The sequence below is a fragment of the Leucoraja erinacea genome, chromosome 7 (genome assembly GCF_028641065.1).
Source record: "Leucoraja erinacea ecotype New England chromosome 7, Leri_hhj_1, whole genome shotgun sequence".
In the NCBI taxonomy this organism is placed as follows: Eukaryota; Metazoa; Chordata; class Chondrichthyes; order Rajiformes; family Rajidae; genus Leucoraja; species Leucoraja erinaceus.
Genome location: NC_073383.1, coordinates 35,110,622 through 35,134,533, shown reverse-complemented (window position 1 = coordinate 35,134,533; position 23,912 = coordinate 35,110,622). Strand labels below are relative to the sequence as shown.

At 44.9% G+C, this 23,912-nt stretch overlaps 1 protein-coding gene across 6 annotated transcripts in view; it reads left to right on the top strand.

The window, feature by feature from the left end:
• rbm44 (RNA binding motif protein 44) overlaps positions 1 to 23,912 on the top strand; it is a 90,801-nt gene that overhangs the window by 47,656 nt on the left and 19,233 nt on the right. For all 6 annotated transcript variants that reach the window (XM_055638255.1, XM_055638253.1, XM_055638256.1 and 3 more), the window contains 6 exons: positions 2,759 to 2,959; positions 7,014 to 7,191; positions 7,972 to 8,018; positions 11,307 to 11,400; positions 16,071 to 16,140; positions 18,029 to 18,175. In XM_055638255.1, coding sequence (XP_055494230.1) covers positions 2,759 to 2,959; positions 7,014 to 7,191; positions 7,972 to 8,018; positions 11,307 to 11,400; positions 16,071 to 16,140; positions 18,029 to 18,175 — 737 coding nt within the window. The remainder of the gene's footprint in view (positions 1 to 2,758; positions 2,960 to 7,013; positions 7,192 to 7,971; positions 8,019 to 11,306; positions 11,401 to 16,070; positions 16,141 to 18,028; positions 18,176 to 23,912) is intronic.

Below are 23,912 nucleotides of genomic sequence, written 5' to 3'. Positions count from 1 at the left end.
GGGGGGAGGGCAAGGGGGGGAAGGGAAAGGGGGGGGGAGGAGAAGGAAGAGAGGGGGGGGAGGAGGGGGGGGGGGAGAGGAGAGGAGAGGGGGGGGGGGAGAGAGGAGGAGGGGGGAGGGGGGGAGGGAGGGCGGGGAGGGGGGAGAGGGGGGGGGGGGGAGGGGAGGGTAGAGGGGGAGGGGAGGGGGAGGGGGAGGAGGGGGGAAGGGGAGGGAGAGGGGGGGGAGGAGAACCTAAACAACATTGTAGAACCAAAAAAGAAACATTCTGCAAGCATTGTAGAACCAATAGACACATTTTGCAAGCATTTTAGAACCACTAAGGACACTTACATTTGAGTAGACATGTGTTCAGTGTTATTCACAGCTCAGAGAAACGTGACCCTCTGCCTTCCTCTAGCTTGCAGACACTGATTGAGGCACACCACTTCCTGGTTTTATAGTCCCTCCCCCCTGCCGCCAGCAGGGCCAGCAGAGAGAATGGGGAATTTTGTAAAATCATTAATATCTCTGTCATTTTTCATCGACGGGAAAAATCCTCGGCACACATACGGCGGAGGGGGGCTCTGAGCAAGGTGGCCAAAAATGACGGCCGTAGGTGGCAGCATTCTCTCAGAAATCGCAGCACAGATGGCCAAAACCGGTCAAGAACAGACTTTTAGTAATATAGATAGTTAGATTGTAGCTTTTGAAAGATTCAAGCTGGTATCAGATGCTTTCTAAGGGCTGAACCGGCCCGTTTGCGGGCCTTTCATCGCCCAGCGCAGCTTAAAATCAAACTACTGCGTCAAGGTGATTGAGGTTCGCGATGTTGAAGCCACTGCCGGACGATTTTGAGCCGCACCAGGCGATGAAAGGCCCCACGAATGGGGCGATTTAAGCCCCATGATTCGGGGTGGACAAAGCTGCTATTGTTGCAGTTCGGAGTCGGTCACCAACCAGGTCAGCTCCCGATGTTACCGTTCACAGGGCCCACAGCGGAAGACTTCGAAGCCTCACGTGTGTGTGGGCGCTTGCGGGCGGTCACCAAGAAACTGGGGCCTCAAATTGTGTGTGTGTGTGCCCCCCCCCCATGTTTTGATAGCGATTGCCGCCCCTGTAATATGAAGGGCCACAAAGCACTGGTCCCAGCTTCACTGCAGCAGGAGTACTTTCATGCCATACATAGAGGGCAAGCTGGTTCAGAGGCAACAGTGCAATGGGCCAAGAGCATGTTTTTCTGGTCTGCCATGTCGGACTATGTACGCCAGAGGACACAGTCGTGTGCGTTATGTAACAGTCTAGCACCGCATCAGAACCGCTCCTGCATCACCCGGTTCCTGATCTACCGTGGACAACCCTGGTGACTGACATTTTTGATTGGAATGGCAACCAGTACCTGGTTCTAGTAGACTCCTACTCTGGTTGGTTTAAGATTGATTTGCTCCACACTGCCTCATCGAAGTCCCCCACAAAGGCTATGGAACCACCACCTGATCTGATGTCACCCAGCCCTCCAGCAGAGGGCTTGTACCGTAAGCGTATAGGACGGGTTTGACGGCCTAACCCTAAATACAAAGTGTATTAAATACCGATTACAGGTTTCCATTACGTAGGCCACTTTGTACTCCTCCTTATTCATATTCTTCATGGCTTAGTCATGATTTATAAAGCACTGTATCTTCCTACTATACATTGGAAGTTTTAGTTGTATGTTTATTTTGTTCCATGATTTATTATACTTAAGAAGGAGGATGTAGAACAGTCAGTACTAGTTGATCTGATCAATGTCATGTTTTGCTGCATACCACTGTACACTCAAACAGCTATCTGGTTGAGTGTCTCATATTATCTAGCCTGTTAGTCCAGTCTCTAGTTAGATTCGTCGTTGAGCTTGAGCTTACAACACCTATGTATTTGAGCTCTGTGTGCTTTCTTAAATAAACAACATACTCGTGTATGGATTCTGAGTTTTTACACATTCCTATAGATCCAGCCCAGGAAATTTGTCTACCTTCGTACACGTCAGGACCTTCAGCGCCTCTTTGACTGCTCTCAAGACATTTTCATTGACTGCCCCAAGTTCCTCCGTCCTTTTAGCTTTCTCCATGGTAAAAACAGAGGAGAAATACTCATTGAGGACCTTATCCATCTCCCTTGGCTCCACACCTCTATGACCTCGTTGATTCTTCTTCAAACTCCTTAAACAAAGGAACAACATTGGCTATTCTACAGTCCTCCGGAACTTTGCCTGTGGCCAGCGAAGATACAAAGATCAATCTGTTCCCTTGCCTCTCTTAATAATCCCGGATGGATCCATCAGGCCCTGGGTATTTATCCACCTTAATGTTCTTCAAGAGCCCCAACATTATCTTCTTGACCTCAACTGCCCTATCATTTTAGTATTCCCCACATTGATCTGACTTCATTTTTACTCTAACGTTGTAAGCTTGGATTCATTTTCAAAAGCTATTAGGAGTAATTGACATTTTCCTACATTGTGTACTGAGAAACATCTTGACGCATATGAACTGCACCAAACTCTTGGAAATTATGAAAAATGTTTTGCAGGTGAGTGGATGATGGTGGGAAGTCATAAAGAATATAATATTTTAGAAATAAGAGTTGACTCTGGTTGTGGAAATATCTGACAAGAACTTATCTTTTTAAACAAATGTAAGTGATTAACTTGTTTTCAATTAGTGTTCCAAAATCTTTGGTGGCATACTGAACATATGAAATGTTCTGATAATTACCACCTTTTACAATGCTTTTACAGAACAGAGTTGCAGCAACAGCGTCCAGTTTACCTGACTGTCAGCGAAGATGGAAATTATTCATCAGACTGCTGTGGTTATATGAAGCAACGAGCTCTAAAGGCAGAGTTACAATTTTTGAAAATGCAATATTTGATGTGTCGACAGCATTGCTGGAGAGTTCACAGTGTATATATTGAAAATAATATATCTGGAGACTCAGGGTAGGTGCATTTAGAGAGTGTAATGTGAACTTCATGTATCTAGCATATTTCATTCAGTTTAAAAATAGTCCCTGTCTAATCCACTTGCTTTAAGGTGATCAACTAAAAGGTTCCAAAACATTGATTATAAAGCATGCATAATATTTTCATACTATTACTGAATTAGTCTTACTTCCAAAATTTTAGGACCAGCAAAGTCAAGACATTTTTTTATTTGTATAAATAACAGATGCTTAGCAGACTTTTTTTTTAAGGTGGGGGAAAAGATCAGGAAGAGTTTTGAGTGTAACAATGATAGATCCTGCATTTATCATAAAAGTTTACAGCATGGTACAGTAAACCCTCGTTTTTATGGACCTCTTTATGACGGATTTCGGTTAAGACTGACCTATCGACCTTCACTACCAAGCCGGGCTGCTGACGCCACCCTCCGACTGTGCAGCCTCCCCAGCTGTGCCTACTGCTGCTGTCACCGCCACCCCGGCTGCTCCCACTCCGCGCCTGCCGCCATTGCCTCCGCAGTTGCTCCCGCCACCACCTCCCACGCCGCTCCTGCCGCCACCTGGCCGCTTCCACTGCCACCGCCATGTCCCCACCACCACAGTCTCTACCACTGTCACCGCTACGCCGGCCATTCACAGGTTGTGCCTGCCACCGCCGCCCCCAGTTTCATAACTGCCACTGTCGACCTGCACTACGTCTGCAACCATTGACTCCGTTGATCCTCGCATTTCCCCTGGCCGCCAGCAGGCTGGAACTTTCAACTCACCTGGATTCCAGGCCTAGTTCCCGTTCGAGTTTGAAGAAGGGTCCCGAGTTGAAACATCACCTATCTACAGTTGTTCGGAGATGGTACCTGACCTGATGATCACTTTGTGTCCTTGTGTGTATTAACCAGCAACTGCAGTTGTTTCTTTCTAATGCAAACTATAATAATACCTTTCTCGGTAACAGCGGACAATCGACAATAACGGACAGCATCTCGTTTGATTTCCTTTTTGTGAAACACTGTAGATGCTTTATAGTCATATCCAATATGAATTGAATTTGTTTTCAAAGTAGTACCATACAATAAACATTTATTTCAGCACAGTCAAGACCATGTCCACAAATAAAAGATTAAAATGGTAAACCCAGAATTCTTTACATAACATCAGTTAATTAAACAGTTACCTTGCATAGATATTAACTGCTCTCCAGTACATGGCTTAGCTATCTTTTTTTTATTTGAATGGGGGAAAAGAGGTGTGCAATGAGTATTGGCAAGTTATTTTTAGTTTGGAACTTAAGATTGGTAATCCATTTATGCAGTTTCAATTTATAATGACTGTCATGGGATAACTTTTTTTTTACTTCCTCTCCTTTTTCAGCTGCTGTCCAGTTACATAGAAACATAGAAAATAGGTGCAGGAGGAGACCATTCGGCCCTTTGAGCCAGCACCACCATTCATTGTGATCATGGCTGACCGTCCCCTATCAATAACCTGTGCCAGCCTTCTCCCCATATCCCTCGACTCCACTAGCCCCTAGAGCTCTATCTAACTCTCTCTTAAATCCATCCAGTGATTTGGCCTCCACTACCCTCTGTGGCAGGGAATTCCATAAATTCGCAACTCTGGGTGAAAACGTTTTTTCTCACCTCAGTCTTAAGTGGCCTTCCCTTTATTCTAAGACTGTGGCCCCTGGTTCTGGACTCGCCCAACATTGGGAATATTTTTCCTGCATCTATCTTGTCCAGCCCTTTTAAAATTTTATATATTTCTATAAGATACCCCCTCATCCTTCTAAACTCCAGTGAATACAAGGCTATTCTTTTCAATCTTTCCTCATATGACAGTCCCGCCATCCCACGGATCAATCTCGTGAACCTACACTGCACTGCCTCAATCACTAGGATGTCCTTCCTCAAATTAGGAGACCAAAACTGTACACAATACTTCAGATATGGTCTCACCAGAGCCCTATACAACTGCAGAAGAACCTCTTTACTCCTATACTGAAATCCTCTTGTTATGAAGGCCAACATTCCATTAGCTTTCTTCACTGCCTGCTGTACCTGCACGCCAACTTTCAGTGACCAGTGTACAAGGACACCCAGGTCTCGCTGTACCTCCCCCTTACCTAACCTAACCTCATTGAGATAATAATCTGCCCCCTTATTTTTGCCGCCAAAGTGGATAACCTCACATTTATCTATATTATACTTCATCTTCCATGCATCTGCACACTCACTCAACCTGTCCAGGTCACTCTGCAACCTCCTAACATCCTCTTCACAGTTCACACTGCCACCCAGCTTTGTGTCATCGCAAACTTGCTAGTGTTGCTCCTAATTCCCTCTTCCAAATCATTAATATATATGGTAAACAGTTATGGCCCCAACATCGAGCCTTGCGGCACTCCACTCACCACTGCCTGCCATTCTGAAAAGGACCCGTTCACTCCTACTCTTTGCTTCCGGTCTGCCAACCAATTTTCTATCCATGTCAACACCCTGCCCCCAATACCATGTGCTCTAATTTTAGTCACCAGTCTCCCGTGCGGGACCTTATCAAAAGCTTTCTGAAAGTCTAGATATACTACATCCACTGGCACCCCTTCATCCATTTTACTTGTCACATCCTCAAAAAATTCCAGAAGATTAGTCAAGCAGGATTTCCCTTTTATAAATCCATGTTGACTTGGACTAATCCTTTTACTGCTATCCAAATGCCCCATTATTACCTCTTTAATAATTGACTCCAGCATCTTTCCCACCACCGAAGTCAGGCTAACTGGTCTTTAATTCCCCGTTTTCTCTCTCGCTCCTTTCTTGAAAAGTGGGATAACATTAGCTATCCTCCAATCCACAGGAACTGATCCTGAATCTATTGAACATTGGAAAATGATCACCAATGCGTCCACAATTTCTAGAGCCACCTCCCTGAAGACCCTGGGATGCAGACCATCAGGCCCAGGGGATTTATCATCCTTCAATCCCATTAGCCTACCCAATACTATTTCTTGCCTAATGAAAATTTCTTTCAGTTTCTCTAAGCCCCTTAGATCCTCTGTCCTCCAGTACATCTGGGAGATTGTTTGTGTCTTCCTTAGTGTAGACGGATCCAAAGTACCTATTCAACTCTTCTGCCATTTCCTTGTTGCCATTAACAATTTCACCCGTGTCTGCTTTCAAGGGACCCACATTTAACTTTGCTACTCTTTTTCCCTTAACATATCTAAAGAAACCTTTACTGTTCTCCTTTATATTCCTGACCAGCTTCCCCATGTACTTCATCTTTTCAGCCCGTATTGCCCATTTTGTTTCCTTTGTTGTCCGATGAAAGTTTCCCAATCCTCTGGCTTCCGGCTACTCTTTGCTGTGCATGAAGCAGTTCTGTTCAATTATATCAATATCAGCTATCTTTGCATTCTTCCATCTGAATCAATATATCAGTCTTATGAAGGGTATTAAAAAAAATCAATTTACAGGCAATTTTTCAGAAATGTATAAACATGACAAGCTGCTTCACAACTACCACACTCAAATTAAATTACTGTGTAGTTAAAACTCATTCTCCACGATTTCAACATATGAACATTATCAGCTTGACTGAAACTTGCAACTCATTGGTTCCATCATTCTCTCAAGCATGTTAACATTTACAAAAATATTTTAAAACTTCCTGAAAAAGTAATGTCATAATTTGATGATAATCACTGATATTCTTTCCATTTTTTTCACGGATTTTGTCACTTCCTTTGGGGATGATGGTATCCAACTGTTGGCTGACTAGTTCATCAGCAAAGTAATCGGGTGAAGTATTTTAGGCTTAATGGATTACTTCAATGTTGCCTTTGAAGTCTTATTGGTTTCTGAGCTATACAATCCACTTCTTGGTGAAGTTTTTCCTGTTAAGTTTGGAAACAAATCCATCAGAAGAGTTTAGTACAAAACTTTCTAGCACCTTGATTAAATTGCTATGTTATTCCTTTTATTTGTTAGTTTAGGTTTTCAGCATTTATCCAATCCTCTTTTGGCTGTGAATTAATTGATATTTCTCTTAAATCAAAGGTTCCCAAGATTGGAAGACGGCACTGACAATGGCACAGCATTATCATCTGTGTTACAAGGGCTTAAAAATAACTATGAGGGCATGAAGCAGAAAGTGCTGGAAGGAATATCTTTGGACAGTCTCCCTTTGTTGTCTGTTGAGTTGAATCTGCCATATGGTACATTTGTTCCTGCTATGGTATGAATTCACTTTAAAAAATATTTGTACAGTTGATACCAGGCAAATCCCATCTTGTTTGAAGAGCCAGATTTCTAAAACGATCAAAAAACCATAATCACATTTAACATCCTTCAGATCTATCCATATATTTGGAATGTCTGGTAGCTTTTTGTGGAATATATCCTACCTCCCATAACAATGCAATTGATTACATATCCGAAAAGTCTGGATCACTGATATACAGATGTTGTGCAATTAATGTCTGAATTTAGCCAATTTGAAACCATGCTGTTTATTTACATTTTACATTTTAGAGTTTCCTGTGGTTTACTAAACCAACATGATCCAGATTATTGGGCATTGAAGTACATGGTTATCTGGGACTGATTGTGTAGAATTTCAATCCACAAAGATCTTTCTCCAAATTATTTTGATGGTCAGTCTGCAGCTTCCATGAGTCTTGGACATTTACTGGCATGCGGGTTCAAGTTAGTAAGTTCTTTGAGAAGTTTTGAGTTTCCAGTTATAAAATGTGAATGCTTTATTGATGAGTTACCTAATTAAAATAATAAACTATTGACCAACAAAGGCTAGAAAGATTCTGATTCACTCCCAGGTTAGCTGGTTTAACAGTTATGTTTCCATGGTCATGAGTGAGGCACAATTTCAGTTAAGCAGTGAAGATCAACTACAGTGGACACACATAAATTATTCGTATGTGGAAGGTTTAAGTGGAAAGATTGCAGCTCAGTATCATTTTTTGATAGTTTATTATATCTTTTTTTTTTACTATTTCAGTTGGGAGAAAAATCACCTTCACTGCATCAGAGCAATTCAAATTACAGGTAATTTTCAAAACTCATTCAACTTGAATATGGTGAGTCATTCATTTTATTTATTTCTATTTTCTCTCAAAATCATAGATTTTGGGAGGCAATACTAGTAGCATGCCAGTTCTGGTACTTTATCCATGACATCATGTGCCATTCTGGACTTGGGGCACATTTTACTGTCTGATAATGATGAGATCCTAGCCCAGCTTATTAAATTCATTTTGCAGTAGGCCATGATCAAGAATATGGCTGCAAGCTATTTCCTATTCCTTTAAGTTGATATTTGATGCTGAGGTCAATTGTCAAACCTGTCACCGGAGTGGAGGCCAGCAAACTCAATACAGATCTGGTATCTGGTGTTATTATTATGTCTTTATTATTATAAATCTTAATTTTCTAAATTTGCAGTTGAAAAAACCTTGGTATTATTACGAAGAGAACAGTGATAGATTATAGTAGAATATTGACAGACAATATAATGGCCATAGAGGTGGCAAGTGAAATGTGTGATGATGCACTTTGGTAGCAACAATGAGAAAATTCAATGTAGATTAATGAATGCTACTCCAAAGGGTGTGTAGGGCAGAGGGATTTGGAGTTATGTGACTATAAATCAATGAAAGTGGAAGGGTAGGTTGAAAAGGTGGTTAATAATACATTAACAATTTTATGCGTTTTTAATAGAGGCATAGAAAGTAAAAACAAATTGGTCATGGCTGAAACTATTTAAAACTGTGGTCCAGCCTCTACTGGAGCATTTGTCTTCCCCGGGTTATGAACACTTGATTTAAGTTCACCCATACATGTAAACAAGCTCCCGTTATAGTATTCAATTCAACAGTCTAATATATGTATATTGTTCTTGTGATCATTACAACTAGTTTCCCGTCTCTCCACCTTTTATACTTGTTCTTTCTAATCAGTATCATATACCTTTTGATGACATTCATTACAATACAGTGAAGGTATGGTTATCATATAGTGATTTTTTTTTTGTGTATGTTTTCTAACTTGCAAATAAAATCAACTTATGAGTGTCCGATAAAATAGCATCTATTTTGTAACCTGGGTCCATTTATATTCAGGTTCAATTCAGATTAGCACATTATAGGAAGGATGTGAGAATGTCCAGAAAGATGTACAATAATATTTCATGGGTCTGGTATTACAATTGCAAGATTATACAGTGCATTCAGAAAGCATACAGACCCCTTCACTTTTTCCACATTTTGTTACGTTACAGCCTTATTCTAAAATAGATTAAATTCATTTTTTTATCATCAATCTACACACAATACCCCATAATAAAAAAGCGAAAACAGGTGTTTAGAAATTTTTGCAAAGTAATTGAAAAGAAATAACAAATATCACATTTACATAAGTATTCAGACCATTTACTCAGTAGTTTGTTGAGGCACCTTTGGCAGCGATTACAGCCTCAAGTCTTCTTGGGTATGACGCTACAAGCTTGGCACACCTGTATGTGGGTAATTTCTCCCATTATTCTCTGCAGATCCTCTCAAGGTCTGTCAGGTTGGATGAGGAGCGTCGATGCACAGTTATTTTTAGGCACCTCCAGAGATGTTCGATCGGGTTCAAGTCCAGGCTCTGGCTGGGCCACTCAAGGACATTCACAGACTTGTCACGAAGCCACTCCTGCGATGTCTTGGCTGTGTGCCTAGGGTCGTTGTCCTGTTGAAAGGCGAACCTCTGCCCCAGTCTGAGGTCCACAACGTTCTGGAGCAGGTTGTCATCAAGGATCTCTCTGTACTTTGCTCCATTCATCTTTCCCTCGATCCTGACTAGTCTCCCAGATCCTGCCGCTAAAAAACAACCCCACAGCATGATGCTACCACCACCGCGCTTCACCGTAGGTATGGTATTGACCTGGTTATGAGCGGTGCCTGGTTTTCTCCAGACATGATGCTTGGAATTCAGTCCAAAGCGCTCAATCTTTATTTCATCAGACCAGAGAATCTTGTTTCTCATGCCTTTTGACAAACTCCAAGTGGGCTGTCATGTGTCTTTTACTGAGGAGTGTCTTCCGTCTGGCCACTCTACCATAAAGGCCTGATTGGTGGAGTGCTGCAGATATAGTTGTCCTTCTGGAAAGTTCTATCTCCACAGAGGTACTCTGGAACTTTGTCAGAGTGACCATCAGGTTCTTGGTCACCTCCCTGACCAAGGGCCTTCTCCCCCGATTGCTCAGTTTGGCCGGGCGGACAGCTCTATTAAGAGTCCTGGTGGTTCTTCCATTTAAGAATGACAAAGGCCACTGTGCTCTTCGGGACCTGCAATGCTGCAGAAATTGTTTTATACCCTTCTCCAGACCTGTGTCTTGACACAATCCTGTCTCGGAGGTCTACGGACAATTCCTTCCGCTTCATAGCTTGGTTTTTGTTCTCACATGCAATGTCAACTGTGGGACCTTTTATAGACAGGTGTGTGCCTTTTGAAAATCATGTCCAATCAATTTAATTTACCACTGGTGGACTCCAATCAAGTTGTAGAAACATCTCAAGGATAATCGGGATGAACATGGGTGTCAATTTTGAGTGCCATAGCAAAGGGTCTGAATACTTATGTAAATGTGATATTTCAGTTAATTTTTTTAATTACTATGCAAATATTTCTAAACACCTGTTTTCGCTTTTTTATTATGGGGTATTGTGTGTAGATTGATGATTTAAAAAAAAGAATTTAATCCATTTTAGAATAAGGCTGTAACGTAACAAAATGTGGAAAAGGTGAAGGGGTCTGAATACTTTCTGAATGCACTGTAGATGTTGGGACTATTTTCTTTGGAGAATGATGAGGAAAGATTTGATAGAAGTATCTAAAATAATTGGTGATCTGGATAGGAAAGGGGGAGGTTACAGCATGATATGGAATTTGAAATCCATTTATGAGACACTTGATCTGTGTTATAAATCTTAACAGTAACTCTGGCTTACTTTCCAGATTTACGTAGATACATAGAAAATAGGTGCAGGAGTAGGCCATTCGGCCCTTCGAGCCTACACCGCCATTCAATATGATCATGGCTGATCATCCAACTCAGTATCCCGTACCTGCCTTCTCTCCATACCCCCTGATCCCTTTAGCCACAAGGGCCACATCTAACTCCCTCTTAAATATTAAATAAATAATTTTTTCAAAGTAAATGTTTTAGTTCGGATTTGTTTATACCATTGTTGCAATACAAATGCTAAAATGTAATTTTTCAAAAATAGCAGAAATGTATCTGTTTTTTGATGAAGTTTGACTTGTTTTAAAAATTAATTTGGATATTCTGTCTAGCAATGAAGTTGCTTTCAATGTAGAGCCATCGTGTGAAGACCTATTTAGAAAACATCACGGAGATGATGACAAAGTTGAAAAGCCATCTGAAGAAGTAAATATTTAAGTTAAATATTACAATTTCAGCATCACTGTGTAAGTTGCAGAAGCTTTCAGACCAAATTAGTTAACATTGGTGGCAGAAAAGATGGTGGAATATGTATTCAGTTACATAACAAAATGACATCTGGATATCAGAAAGACAGTACTGATTCCAAAATTAATTTTTTTAAATAAATTCTAAAAAACCACTAGATAGAGTAACAGATAATGGTGATGCAGTTGATGTAATTTTGATTTTTCTGCACGTCTTTGTTGTGCTGTGTAGAGATTTGCAATCCATAACTATAGATGTGGGACAAGTGGAAGACTAGATATCTGTAATGTATTCATACATATTCATGTATATGTTAATGAGTCGGTGTCCAATATAAGCAGCGAAGGTTGGGTAATAAATCTCTCTCTCGCGATCCAGGCAACCAACGTGTAAGTTGTTATTCATTCAGCCGTCCAGAATATAACAAAATTGGCGACGAGGATGGGATAGAGTTTGTGAACTCATCCTTTAAATACAGTACAGGACTGATTTGCAACATGCAGTATTGTTTAACATTTTAAACAGTAAATATGGAGTTGTTTGCGAGCCGCAGATCCTTCTATGCAGGAGACTGTAGTTTAAAACAGCAGCTGGACAAATCATCGAGAGTTTCTCAGGGTATCTTTATGTTGCGTCTTCGTGGCAAGATGCCGTCCTTGGAATTGTATAAGATTTTTTTTTGTCGAGTTCCTCAAGCTGGATAGCCTTTGTACAGCTAAGTTTTAGGTGAATTGTTACACCAGAACAGACAGGAAAGTCGGGGTTTTTGAACGGACTTTAAAAAAAAATAGAACGACACGATGACAGCGTCCACGGGCTACATCGGAAACCTTGGCACTTTTGACAAGAGTAGATAGCCGTTCAGCTCCTATATGGAGAGAGCAAACATGTTTTTCATGGCAAACAACATAATGGAGATTAGTAGTGAAGGAGAGATAGTGACTGAAACAAATAAGGCCGTTTGCAAACGCATGAAAGCGATTCTGCTCACGGAGATCAGTCCTGAAGTGTACGGCACACTCTGACATTCGAGAAAGCATGCAAGATTGCTACCACAATGGAGATGGCATCAAAGAATGCTCGCGAGTTTCGTCCACCACGGACTGCAGTGGCCATTTACAGTCACAAGGCAGTGTCTATGGCCAAACCAAGAGGCGCTAAACCAAAAACAAAGTATGGCGCGGAACCGAGTTCAGCCAGTTGTTATAGTTATTAACGGTAATCACTTATCCCAATTTTGTCAGTTCAAAATGGCCAAGTGCTATAACTGCCAGAAGAAAGGCCATAACGCCTCAGCATGTCGGGCCAACCTTAAAACAGGAAACCAACAGCGTGCGGGAAACAAGCGACAACACCAGAAAGGAGTTCATAACTTGCAGATGAACCCAGATGGAAATGAACTTGGGTTGTACAGCATTTATGCAACCAACATCGATAAGCCTACAACCAGCCAAGGCAAGGACTTTCGAACTAAACTATTGATAAATGAACAGTTAATCGATATGTGTATTGACAAGGCAGCAGATTGTTCGGTCATGAGCAAAGACCTGTACGAAACAAAGGTCCCACAGATACCATTGTTTTGAGAGTAAGGTCAAGCTGAGAACCTACTCGGGTGAGGTTTTGGAGACGTGGACAAATGAACTGTAAAGTTCATCATAATGGTCAGTCAGTAGCACTGCCCATCATAGTGGCCAGTTACAGAAATAAACCAACCCTCATTGGAAAGCATTGGCTGAGTAGAATAGAGTTAGACTGGAAGAACATTTTCAGCGTCAATTTGTCCAAATCATGTCTTGAAAACGTCATAAGCAAACATGCAAACATTTTTGCTGGCAGTTACACGGGAATAACAGAGTACTCTGCACACATTCGACTCAAGCAAGATGTGAGACCTGTGTATTGTCGACCAAGACCTGTACCATATGCACTAAAGCAACAAGTGGAGGAAGAACTCGACAGGTTAGAACAGAATGGAGTGCTCGTGAAGTCAAACCAGAGCAACTGGGCAACGCCAATTGGGGCCGTTCCCAAGGCCGACAAAACTGTTTGACTGCGTGATGTTCAATCAACCAAGCCGTTGACGACGAACAATATCCGTTACCAACATCGCAAGATCCGTACGCAGAACTTAGCGAGAGTCTTCACTAAATTTGGATTTGTCTCACGCTTACGCCCAACTCAATGTCGACAAGGAAAGTCAGCGATATTTGACTATCAACACACGTAACGGCTTGTATTCATTTACAAAGCTGCCCTATGGTGTGAACGGGCACGTGCCGTGAGTAATTATTCGGGGTAGGCAGTCAGTCGGCTTTTTAAAAATCTTAAACCGCGCATGTGCAGATTGTTCTCTCCGTAAGATGTCAGCCGACTTTTATAAAGTCTTCAAAAGCCAAATCTCTTAATAAAGTACCGTATTTCCCAGCAATGAAATGCACCCCCATTTTGAGATACTAAATTTTTAAAGAAGGCTGGTGGGACATAGAATTTCTCACACCCAAAAAAATAAAAATAAAGAAAGTAATTTGTTCAAGGCGTCCAAATCTCCTTCATTCTGAATTACTGAATGGGTGGGGGGTGGAGGGTGACAGCAAGTGGAGAGATGGTGGGGAAAACGGGAGCACACCGGGACAAGTTGAATCAGTTGTAATCTTATTGAATGACAATACTTGTTCAAGGGACCAATTGGGGGGAGAGTTCCTTTCACAGCATGTGGGGAGTCTGGCCAGGGGTAAAGTTGCGGGGAGGGCAGGAGCATTGAGAAGGAGGGGGTCAGGGATCATGCCAGTAACTCACTCACTGACCGCTGCCACGGAGCTCCGGGCGTAGAGCCACCGCATTGTGGCCGGGGAGGGAAGCAGCTCGGGTGGCCGAGAGTGGCCTCGGGACCGGACAGCGGAACTGGACGTCACCTCAGACAGTCGGAGAGAAGGAAAATTCCCTTGGCCTCCATCTCCCGAAACTCGGCCTTGGCAATACGGAGCTTGTCAGGGGAAAGCTGTCGCGCTCGGGCATGGAGCGGTGGTCCAGAAATGAGAATGATGCACCACCCCATGTTTGGGGCTGGCCGAGTGAAACTGAGGGTTTAATATGTCGGGGAATTCGGGGCATACACATTGTCCACTGAAGATACTGAGTCTCAGCGTGACACAGCTGAAACAGCAAGGGTAAGGAGGTCGCTTAAAAAGTCGCTGCTTGAACGAAGCGCTGCCCTCTCACATCGACCAGCAGATTGAGCCCGGAAGAAATCGGCGCCCAGCAATGGTTGGGTAACATCAGCAACGGTAATACTCCAAGTAAAATGGCAGGAGCTGAAGATGAGAGGGACCGTGCGACTCCATACGTCCAGATGGAGTTGCCATTAACCGCGGTAAGGGAAGGTCCCCGCTTACCGGAACGAGTGTCAGGACCCGACGGGGGCAAAAAGCTGACCTCTGCGCCCATGTCGACGAGGAAGTGCCGCCCTGAATAGTGGCCCCAGGCGTAGAGGCGATGTTTCAGGACTACCTCAGCAACCACTACTGGCGGCTGGCCGAGCCGTTTCCCGGAAACGTGCTGGGTGGGCGGCAACGACGGGCCTCCGAATACCAGCACTGGTGATGGAAGCACCACGATCATGCCCAGCTTCACAGCCAAACCCCCGGTGGACGCAGGAACTCGCCGCTGGGACCGCCGAGGCACCGCCGATACCAGATCGATAGCAGCCGTTTTGTCTGCCACAGGTCGTCCGCCCGTTCAGCCAGCAGCAGGGGATCAGCGAAGTTCTCACCCGCAATGACTAGTCGGATGTCCTCAGGCATCAGCTCCAGGAAAACGTGCTCAAAAAGGAGACAGGGCTGATGACCATCCATCAAAGTGTGCATCTCGCTCATTAACACGGACGGCTTGCGATCACCGAGACCCCCCATGTGCATGAGCCTCGCCGCACCATCACAGCGGCTGAGACCAAAGGTACGCAGGAGGAGCTCCTTGAGGCCCTAGTACTTGTCGGCAGCTGCCGTCGGGTGCATGAAATTTACGAGGCGACCGGCCATGTCCTGATCCAGCGCGCCGATCACATAATATCACTTTGTGTCGTCGGCTGTAATGTGTCGAACATGGAACTGGGCCTCAGCTTGCTGAAACCACACCTGTGGCTGTGATGTCCAGAACATGGGCAGCTTGAGAGAAACGGCAACCCGTTGAGCCGGGATGTCGGCTGCTTCGGGTTGCTGAAGTAGGTTGTCGGCTGCGTGCATCGTGAGAATCCAAAATAACCATTTTGGATCGTCGGGGTCACCAATATAGCGAGACGCATGTTTGAGAACAAAGTGATCTTTATTGACAGATACAGTCAGACACTCGCGCGCTGAGAGTGAGCACTAACTGAGTCCCTATAGTTGCAGTTGGGCACACCCGTGACTCATGATGTCATCTTCCCACCAAACACAATCACGTGCCTGATCCAGATCTACTAACAAGGGTTTGATCTATCACTAGCCTCACCACCAGATAGTGCCACAACAGCTTCAAATTATGAGGAATATTTGGTTAAAGTTCCACAAGGTGTAGAAGTAATTTAATTTCCCTTGCTGTATTCCACCTTGGAAACTACTTAATAATATAAATCTTGTATTGTGTTACAGCTACACAGTGAACTTTATCAACATATGCCAGATAAAGCAGAGGGTGTCTGTGAAGAATTTGTAACACAGGGTGAGAACCTTTCTTTTTCATAAATATGTATAACCACATAACCTGGCAGCTCAGTCACTCAGGCCTGGTGGGCTGACAGCTCAGTCACTCAGGCCTGGTGGATTGGCAGCTCAGGCACCCAGGACTGATGTGCTGGCAGCTCAGTCACTCAGGGCTGATGGACTGGCAGCTCAGTCACTCATGGCTGGTGGGCTGGCAGCGCAGTCACTCAGGGTTGGTGGGCTGGCAGCTCTGTTATTCAGGGCTGGTTGGGCTGGCAGATCAGTCACTCAGGGCTGGTGGGTTGGAAGTTCACTCACGGCTATTTCTTGAAATTCCTTTTCAAGCAGAGTGCAGGCCACCACATTCAAATTCATAGCATTTCAAGCAGAGTGCAGGCCACCACATTCAATTTCATAGCATTTCAGTCAGAGCGCAGGGCACCAAATATCCTAACAACTCATTGCATTGTCATTAAGGACTAACAAGTCATTTATTGCAAGTACATTGCAGACTCACAGTTCAGTTGATTCACAGCTGAGAATGACAGTTGTGGCCTCTCCCTCGCGATCTTCCAGTGACTGACACATCCAGGCATCTGGGGTTTTATAGTCCTGCCCCCCCACCACCGGAAGGGGCGTTACCTTCATCGTGGTGATTGACAGGCGAGAGGACCAATCGGCTGATCTCAAGATTTTTTAAACACTCATAACTTTTTTATTTTTCATCGATCGGAAAAATCCTTGGTGCTGCCTCAGCGGAGGAGGACGTGAGTAAGATGGCCAAAAATCATAGCGATATAGGGTAGCGTTTTTTCTAAAATCAATATATAACGCAGACAGGAAGTGGTCAAGATGAGACTTTTAGTTATATAGAAGATGGATACCAAGTACGATTGAACCAATTTTTTCGTGCAACTACAACATGACGTCCCTACTCAATGTCTCAGCCTATGATGCTGTTGAAGGTGACATTAGTGAGGCAGCACTTGGAGTATTGTGTAGCGCTTTGATTACACTATAGGAAAGGCATTGTTAAGCTAGAAAGAGTGCAAAGAAGATTAACAAAAACTTTGAAACACTCTAAGGCAATTGTTATCAGGAATTATTGGAGTAGGTTGGGCAGGCTAGGACTTTATTCCTTGGAACATAAACGATGAGGAGTGATCTTGGAGAACTGTATAAAATCACGTGGAGCATAGATAGGGTGAATCCCGGAGAAGGGGAATCAGAAACTAGAGGTTGTAGGTTTAAGGGCAGAGTTTAAAAGGGATCTGAGGGGCGACCACACAGAGGATGCGGTGTATATGAATGAGTTCCTAGAGAAAATGATTTAGCAGACATAATAACAACATGTAAAACATATTTGGACAAGTACGTGGCTAGAAAAGGGTTCATGGGGATATGAGCCAAACACTGGCAAATTAAACGGCTTAGATGGGATGGCAAGTTGGGAAAATAGGCTTGTTTCCATGTTGTATTACTCTATGACTAAATATTCCATGTTCTTTCATGGACAACTCCAGGATTAAATAACTGATAGATGATTGCCTACCCTTTTTGAATCCTGAGTCTTTCCACAGTATTCAAATCAAACAATGAACTCTATTGGATAGTTAGCTTTGAATTCAATTTAGTTGCATTCTATTTTTGCTCAAAAGGCATTTGTAGAACACTGAGCGAAAAAAATCCATCCACAAGTGTTTCTGTACTTTTTTTCTCCAACTTGGGTCCTGTCAGTGAGACCCAACCAACTTTGGCAATGTTTTATAATGAAATTTACGACAACACTTTTTATTGTGTTATGCCTGATCATTTTAAGTAATTCAAATAAAGGTACTGTAGCTTTTGTGAAGTTTCATTTTTTTATTTTATTTTCTCCTAATAAATGTCTGCTGTCTATTCTGCAGCTACAGCCAACGATCTTGAAGTAACTGATGATTGGTTTGATGCAGAAGAAACATTCACTTCCTCTGGTGGCCTTGACTGCATGGAAGGGAAGATGAATAGTCACTTTGAAGCTGTGACAGCAACAGATGTCCAAAGAAGCATTGAATGTAAGAGGAAAGCTCATAACCGAAATCTATCTATCATATCCATCTATCTATCTATCTTATCTTATATATATAAAACTCAAGTCAGTCCGCCTGCCGCCGTACGGCGTCCGCCGCGTTTCTTCCTTTGACGCTCCGCAACTCCGAAACCGGACGCAGGATCGCCGACGTCTTTTCCATTTCGGTAGAGATTTCGCTTTTCTTTCTAAGTATCCGCTCCTCGTTACATTTCGTCGTGTTTAAGTACGCTTTTTTAATCAAATCCTACACCCCCCCCCACCACCACCTCGATATTTCAAAAAGAAACTGGATTCTCATCCACACAAGCAGCTCCCTGTGAACGTTCCATCGTGTGATGTCACAATGCCCGATGCTCACAGATGGCCAATCGGAATGGATTCATTTACATATGCCTTTGCAGGAGCCACAGCCCCGGTGAACATTCCATCGTGTGATGTCACAATGCCCAATGCTCAAATACATTGTTGCCATAGAGAACGCTCAGTGATTATTCAAATTCTTCACTAACTGTCATTTCTGATTTGCTTGTGAAGTGAAAAGTCCTGAATTGCATTTGTCTGATGCAGGAAGATTGTTCCAGATGTTGGGGAAGTCCAGGACACGCGGGACACAGTTTAAGGATAAAGGGGAAATCCTTTAGTACTGAGATGAGGGAAACATTTTTCACACAGATAGTGGTGAGTCTCTGGAACTCTCTGCCACAGAAGGTAGTGGAGGCCAGTTCATTGGCTATATTTAAGAGGGAGTTAGATGTGGCCCTTGTGTCTAAAGGGATCAGGGGGTATGGAGAGGGGGGGGGGAGCTGTGAGGAGGATGCTAGGAGACTGCAAGGTGACTTGGATAGGCTGGGTGAGTGGGCAAATGTTTGGCAGATGCAGTATAATGTGGATAAATGTGATGTTATCCATTTTGGTGACAAAAAAGGGAAAGCAGACTATTATCTAAATGGTGGCCGATTGGGAAAGGGGGAGATGCAGCGAGACCTGGGTGTCATGGTACACCAGTCATTGAAGGTAGGCATGCAGGTGCAGCAGGCAGTAAAGAAAGCGAATGGTATGTTAGCTTTCATTGCAAAAGGATTTGAGTATAGGAGCAGGGAGGTTCTACTGCAGTTGTACAGGGTCTTGGTGAGACCACACCTGGAGTATTGCGTACAGTTTTGGTCTCCAAATCTGAGGAAGGACATTATTGCCATAGAGGGAGTGCAGAGACGGTTCACCAGACTGATTCCTGGGATGTCAGGACTGTCTTATGAAGAAAGACTGGATAGACTTGGTTTATACTCTCTAGAATTTAGGAGACTGAGAGGGGATCTTATAGAAACTTACAAAATTCTTAAGGGGTTGGACAGGCTAGATGCAGGAAGATTGTTCCCGATGTTGGGGAAGTCCAGAACAAGGGGTCATAGTTTAAGGATAAGGGGGAAATCTTTTGTGACCGAGATGAGAAGAACTTTTTTCACACAGAGAGTGGTGAATCTCTGGAACTCTCTGCCACAGAGGGTAGTTGAGGCCAGTTGATTGGCTATATTTAAGAGGGAGTTAGATGTGGCCCTTGTGGCTAAGGGGATCAGGGGGAATGGAGAGAAGGCAGGTACGGGATACTGAGTTGGATGATCAGCCATGATCATATTGAATGGCGGTGCAGGCTCGAAGGGCCGAATGGCCTACTCCTGCACCTAATTTCTATGTTTCTATGTTTCTATCAGCCGTGATCATATTGAATGGAGAATGGTGCAGGCTCGAAGGGCCGAATGGCCTACTACTGCACTTAATTTCTATGTTTCTATGTGTCCCTCTCCTCACCCCTCTCCCTCTGCCACCCATCTCCCTCCCCCACCCCCCTTCCCTCTCTACCCCCCCCCCACCCTCTCTACCACCACCCCCTTCCCCCTACCCCTCTGTCCCTCTTCCACCACTCCCGCTACCCCTCTACCCCTCCCCCCCCCTCCCTCCCACTCTTCCACTTCTCTCCCACTCTCTCCTCCCCCACACCCTCACCCCTCTCCCATCCCTCCCTCCCCCACCCCCCTTCCCTCTCTACCCCCACCCCCTACCTTCTCTCCCCCCACACCCTTCCCCTATCCCTCTGTCCCTCTTCCATCACTCCATCACTCCCGCTACCCCTCTCCTCCTCCCTCCCCACTCTTTCCCCTCTTTCCCCCCCCCCCCTCTCCCCATCCCCCCTCCCCCAAAGCTCTCTCCCCATCCCTCACCCCCTACCCCGCTCTCCCTTTCCCTCCCAAATCTATCCCGTTTCCTCCTCCTCCCTCCCCTCTTCTCACCCCCCCCCCCCAAACGCCGTTGGGGAAACAGACCATAGAGGGAGTACAGAGAAGGTTCAACAGACTGATTCCTGGGATGTCAGGACTTTCAAATGAAGAAAGACTGGATAGACTTGGCTTGTACTCGCTAGATTTTAGAAGATTGAGGGGGGATCTTATAGAAACTTACAAAATTCTTAAGGGGTTGGACAGGCTAGATGCAGGAAGATTGTTCCCGATGTTGGGGAAGTCCAGAACAAGGAGTCACAGTTTAAGGATAAGGGGGAAATCCTTTATGACCGAGATGAGAAAAACATTTTTCACACAGAGAGTGGTGAATCTCTGGAATTCTCTGCCACAGAAGGTAGGTGAGGCCAGTTCATTGGCTATATTTAAGAGGGAGTTAGATGTGGCCCTTGTGGCTAAAGGGATCAGGGGGTATGGAGAGGGGGGGAGCTGTGAGGAGGATGCTAGGAGACTGCAAGGTGACTTGGATAGGCTGGGTGAGTGGGAAAATGTTTGGCAGATGCAGTATAATGTGGATAAATGTGATGTTATCCATTTTGGTGACAAAAACGGGAAAGCAGACTATTATCTAAATGGTGGCCGATTGGGAAAGGGGGAGATGCAGCGAGACCTGGGTGTCATGGTACACCAGTCATTGAAGGTAGGCATGCAGGTGCAGCAGGCAGTAAAGAAAGCGAATGGTATGTTAGCTTTCATTGCAAAAGGATTTGAGTATAGGAGCAGGGAGGTTCTACTGCAGTTGTACAGGGTCTTGGTGAGACCACACCTGGAGTATTGCGTACAGTTTTGGTCTCCAAATCTGAGGAAGGACATTATTGCCATAGAGGGAGTGCAGAGACGGTTCACCAGACTGATTCCTGGGATGTCAGGACTGTCTTATGAAGAAAGACTGGATAGACTTGGTTTATACTCTCTAGAATTTAGGAGACTGAGAGGGGATCTTATAGAAACTTACAAAATTCTTAAGGGGTTGGACAGGCTAGATGTAGGAAGATTGTTCCCGATGTTGGGGAAGTCCAGGACAAGGGGTCACAGCTTAAGGATAAGGGGGAAATCTTTTGTGACCGAGATGAGAAGAACTTTTTTCACACAGAGAATGGTGAATCTCTGGAACTCTCTGCCACAGAGGGTAGTTGAGGCCAGTTCATTGGCTATATTTAAGAGGGAGTTAGATGTGGCCCTTGTGGCTAAAGGGATCAGGGGGTATGGAGAGAAGGCAGGTACAGGATACTGAGTTGGATGATCATCCTTGATCATATTGAATGGCGGTGCAGGCTCGAAGGGCCGAATGGCCTACTACTGCACTTAATTTCTATGTTTCCCTCTCTTCACCCCTCTCCCTCGCCTCACCCCTCTCCCTCACCCCTCTCCCTCTCTCCCTCACCCCCCTTCCCTCTCTACCCCACCCCCTTCCCTCTCTCCACCCGCCCCCTTTCCCCTATCCCTCTCCTCCTCCCTCTCACTCCCCACTCTTTCCTGTCTCTCCCTCCTCCCCTCCCCCTCATCCCCCCCCCTCTCCTCCCCTCCCCCCCATTCCCCCCATCCCCCACATCTCTCTCCCCATCCCCCCCTCTCCCCCATCCCCCTCTCCTCCCTCCCAATCTGTCATGCTTCCTCCTCCTCCTCTCTCCTCCCCTCCCTCCCCTCTTCTCACCAACCATCCCCCCCCCTCCCCCCACCTGAGTTTGGGGGGGTGGTTAATTTGAGTGTGATGCCGCAGCCCCTACTCCCCCTCCCCCCCCCCCCCCCCCCCCCACAAACGCTGTTGGGGAAACAGACCCAACGGGTCTGCACTTGGTCTAGTCTTTATATATATAAAACTCAAATCAGTCCGCCTGCCGCCGTACGGCGTCCGCTGCCGCGCGTTTTTTCTTCCTTTGACGTCCGCAACTTCCAATCCAGGACGCACAATCTCCGAGATATTTTCCATTTCGGTAGAGATTTCGCTTTTCTTTCTAAGTATCCGCTCCTCATTTCATTTCGTCGTGTTGAAGTACATGTTTTTAATCAAATCCTTCTCCCCCCCCCCCCCAAGTATTTCAAAAAAAAACAGGCTTCTCCATTTACATCAGCTTCCAACACACTTCGAAACAAAGTTGCAAGAGAGGAACACTGAACTTTTCACTGCAGCAGCAGGCAGGGGAGGGCTGCAATCTTACATTTGGGAACGGGCTCAGTTCCTATGGAGGAGACGGGTGCATGGTGGAATATTGGGTTGGGGGATCACACCATTGGGGGAGCAGACCCAACGGGTCTGCACTTGGTCTAGTATATATATAAAACTCAAATCAGTCCGCCTGCCGCCGTCCGGCGTCCGCCGCGCGTTTCTTCCTTTGACGCTCCGCAACTCCGAAACCGGACGCTCAATCTCCGAGATATTTTCCATTTCGGTAGAGATTTCGCTTTTCTTTCTAAGTATCCGCTCCTCATTTCATTTCGTCGTGTTCAAGTACATGTTTTTAATCAAATCCTTCTCCCCCCCACCCCCCCCCAAGTATTTCAAAAATAAACTGGCTTCTCCATGTCAGCTTCCAACACACTTCGAAACAAAGTTGCAAGAGAGGAACACTGAACTTTTGACTGCTGCAGCAGGCAGGGGAGGGCTGCAATCTTACATTTGGGAACGGGCTCAGTTCCAATGGAGGAGACGGGTGCATGGTGGAATTTTGGGTTGGGGGATCACACCATTGGGGGAGCAGACCCAACGGGTCTGCACTTGGTCTAGTATATATATAAAACTCAAATCAGTCCGCCTGCCGCCGTACGGCGTCCGCCGCGTTTCATCCTTTGACGCTCCGCAACTCCGAAACCGGACGCTCAATCTCCGAGATATTTTCCATTTCGGTAGAGATTTCGCTTTTCTTTCTAAGTATCCACTCCTCATTTCATTTCGTCGTGTTGAAGTACATGTTTTAAATCAAAATCCTTCTCCCCCCCCCCCCCCCCCCCCCCCCCCACCCACCCATCAAAAATAAACAGGCTTCTCCATTTTACATCTCAGCTTCCAACACACTTCGAAACAAAGTTGCAAGAGAGGAACACTGAACTTTTCGCTGCTGCAGCAGCCAGGGGAGGGCTGCAATCTTCCATTTGGGAACGGGCTCAGTTCCAATGGAGGAGACGGGTGCATGGTGGAATATTGGGTTGGTGGATCACACCATTGGGGGAGCAGACCCAACGGGTCTGCACTTGGTCTAGTCTATCTATATATATAACTCAAATCAGTCCGCCCTCCGCCGTCCGGCGTCCGCCGCGCGTTTCTTCCTTTGACGCTCCGCAACTCCGAAACCGGACGCAGAATCTCCGAGATATTTTCCATTTCGGTAGAGATTTCGCTTTTCTTTCTAAGTATCCGCTCCTCATTTCATTTCGTCGTGTTGAAGTACATGTTTTTAATCAAATCCTTCTCCCCCCCCCCCCCCCCCCCCC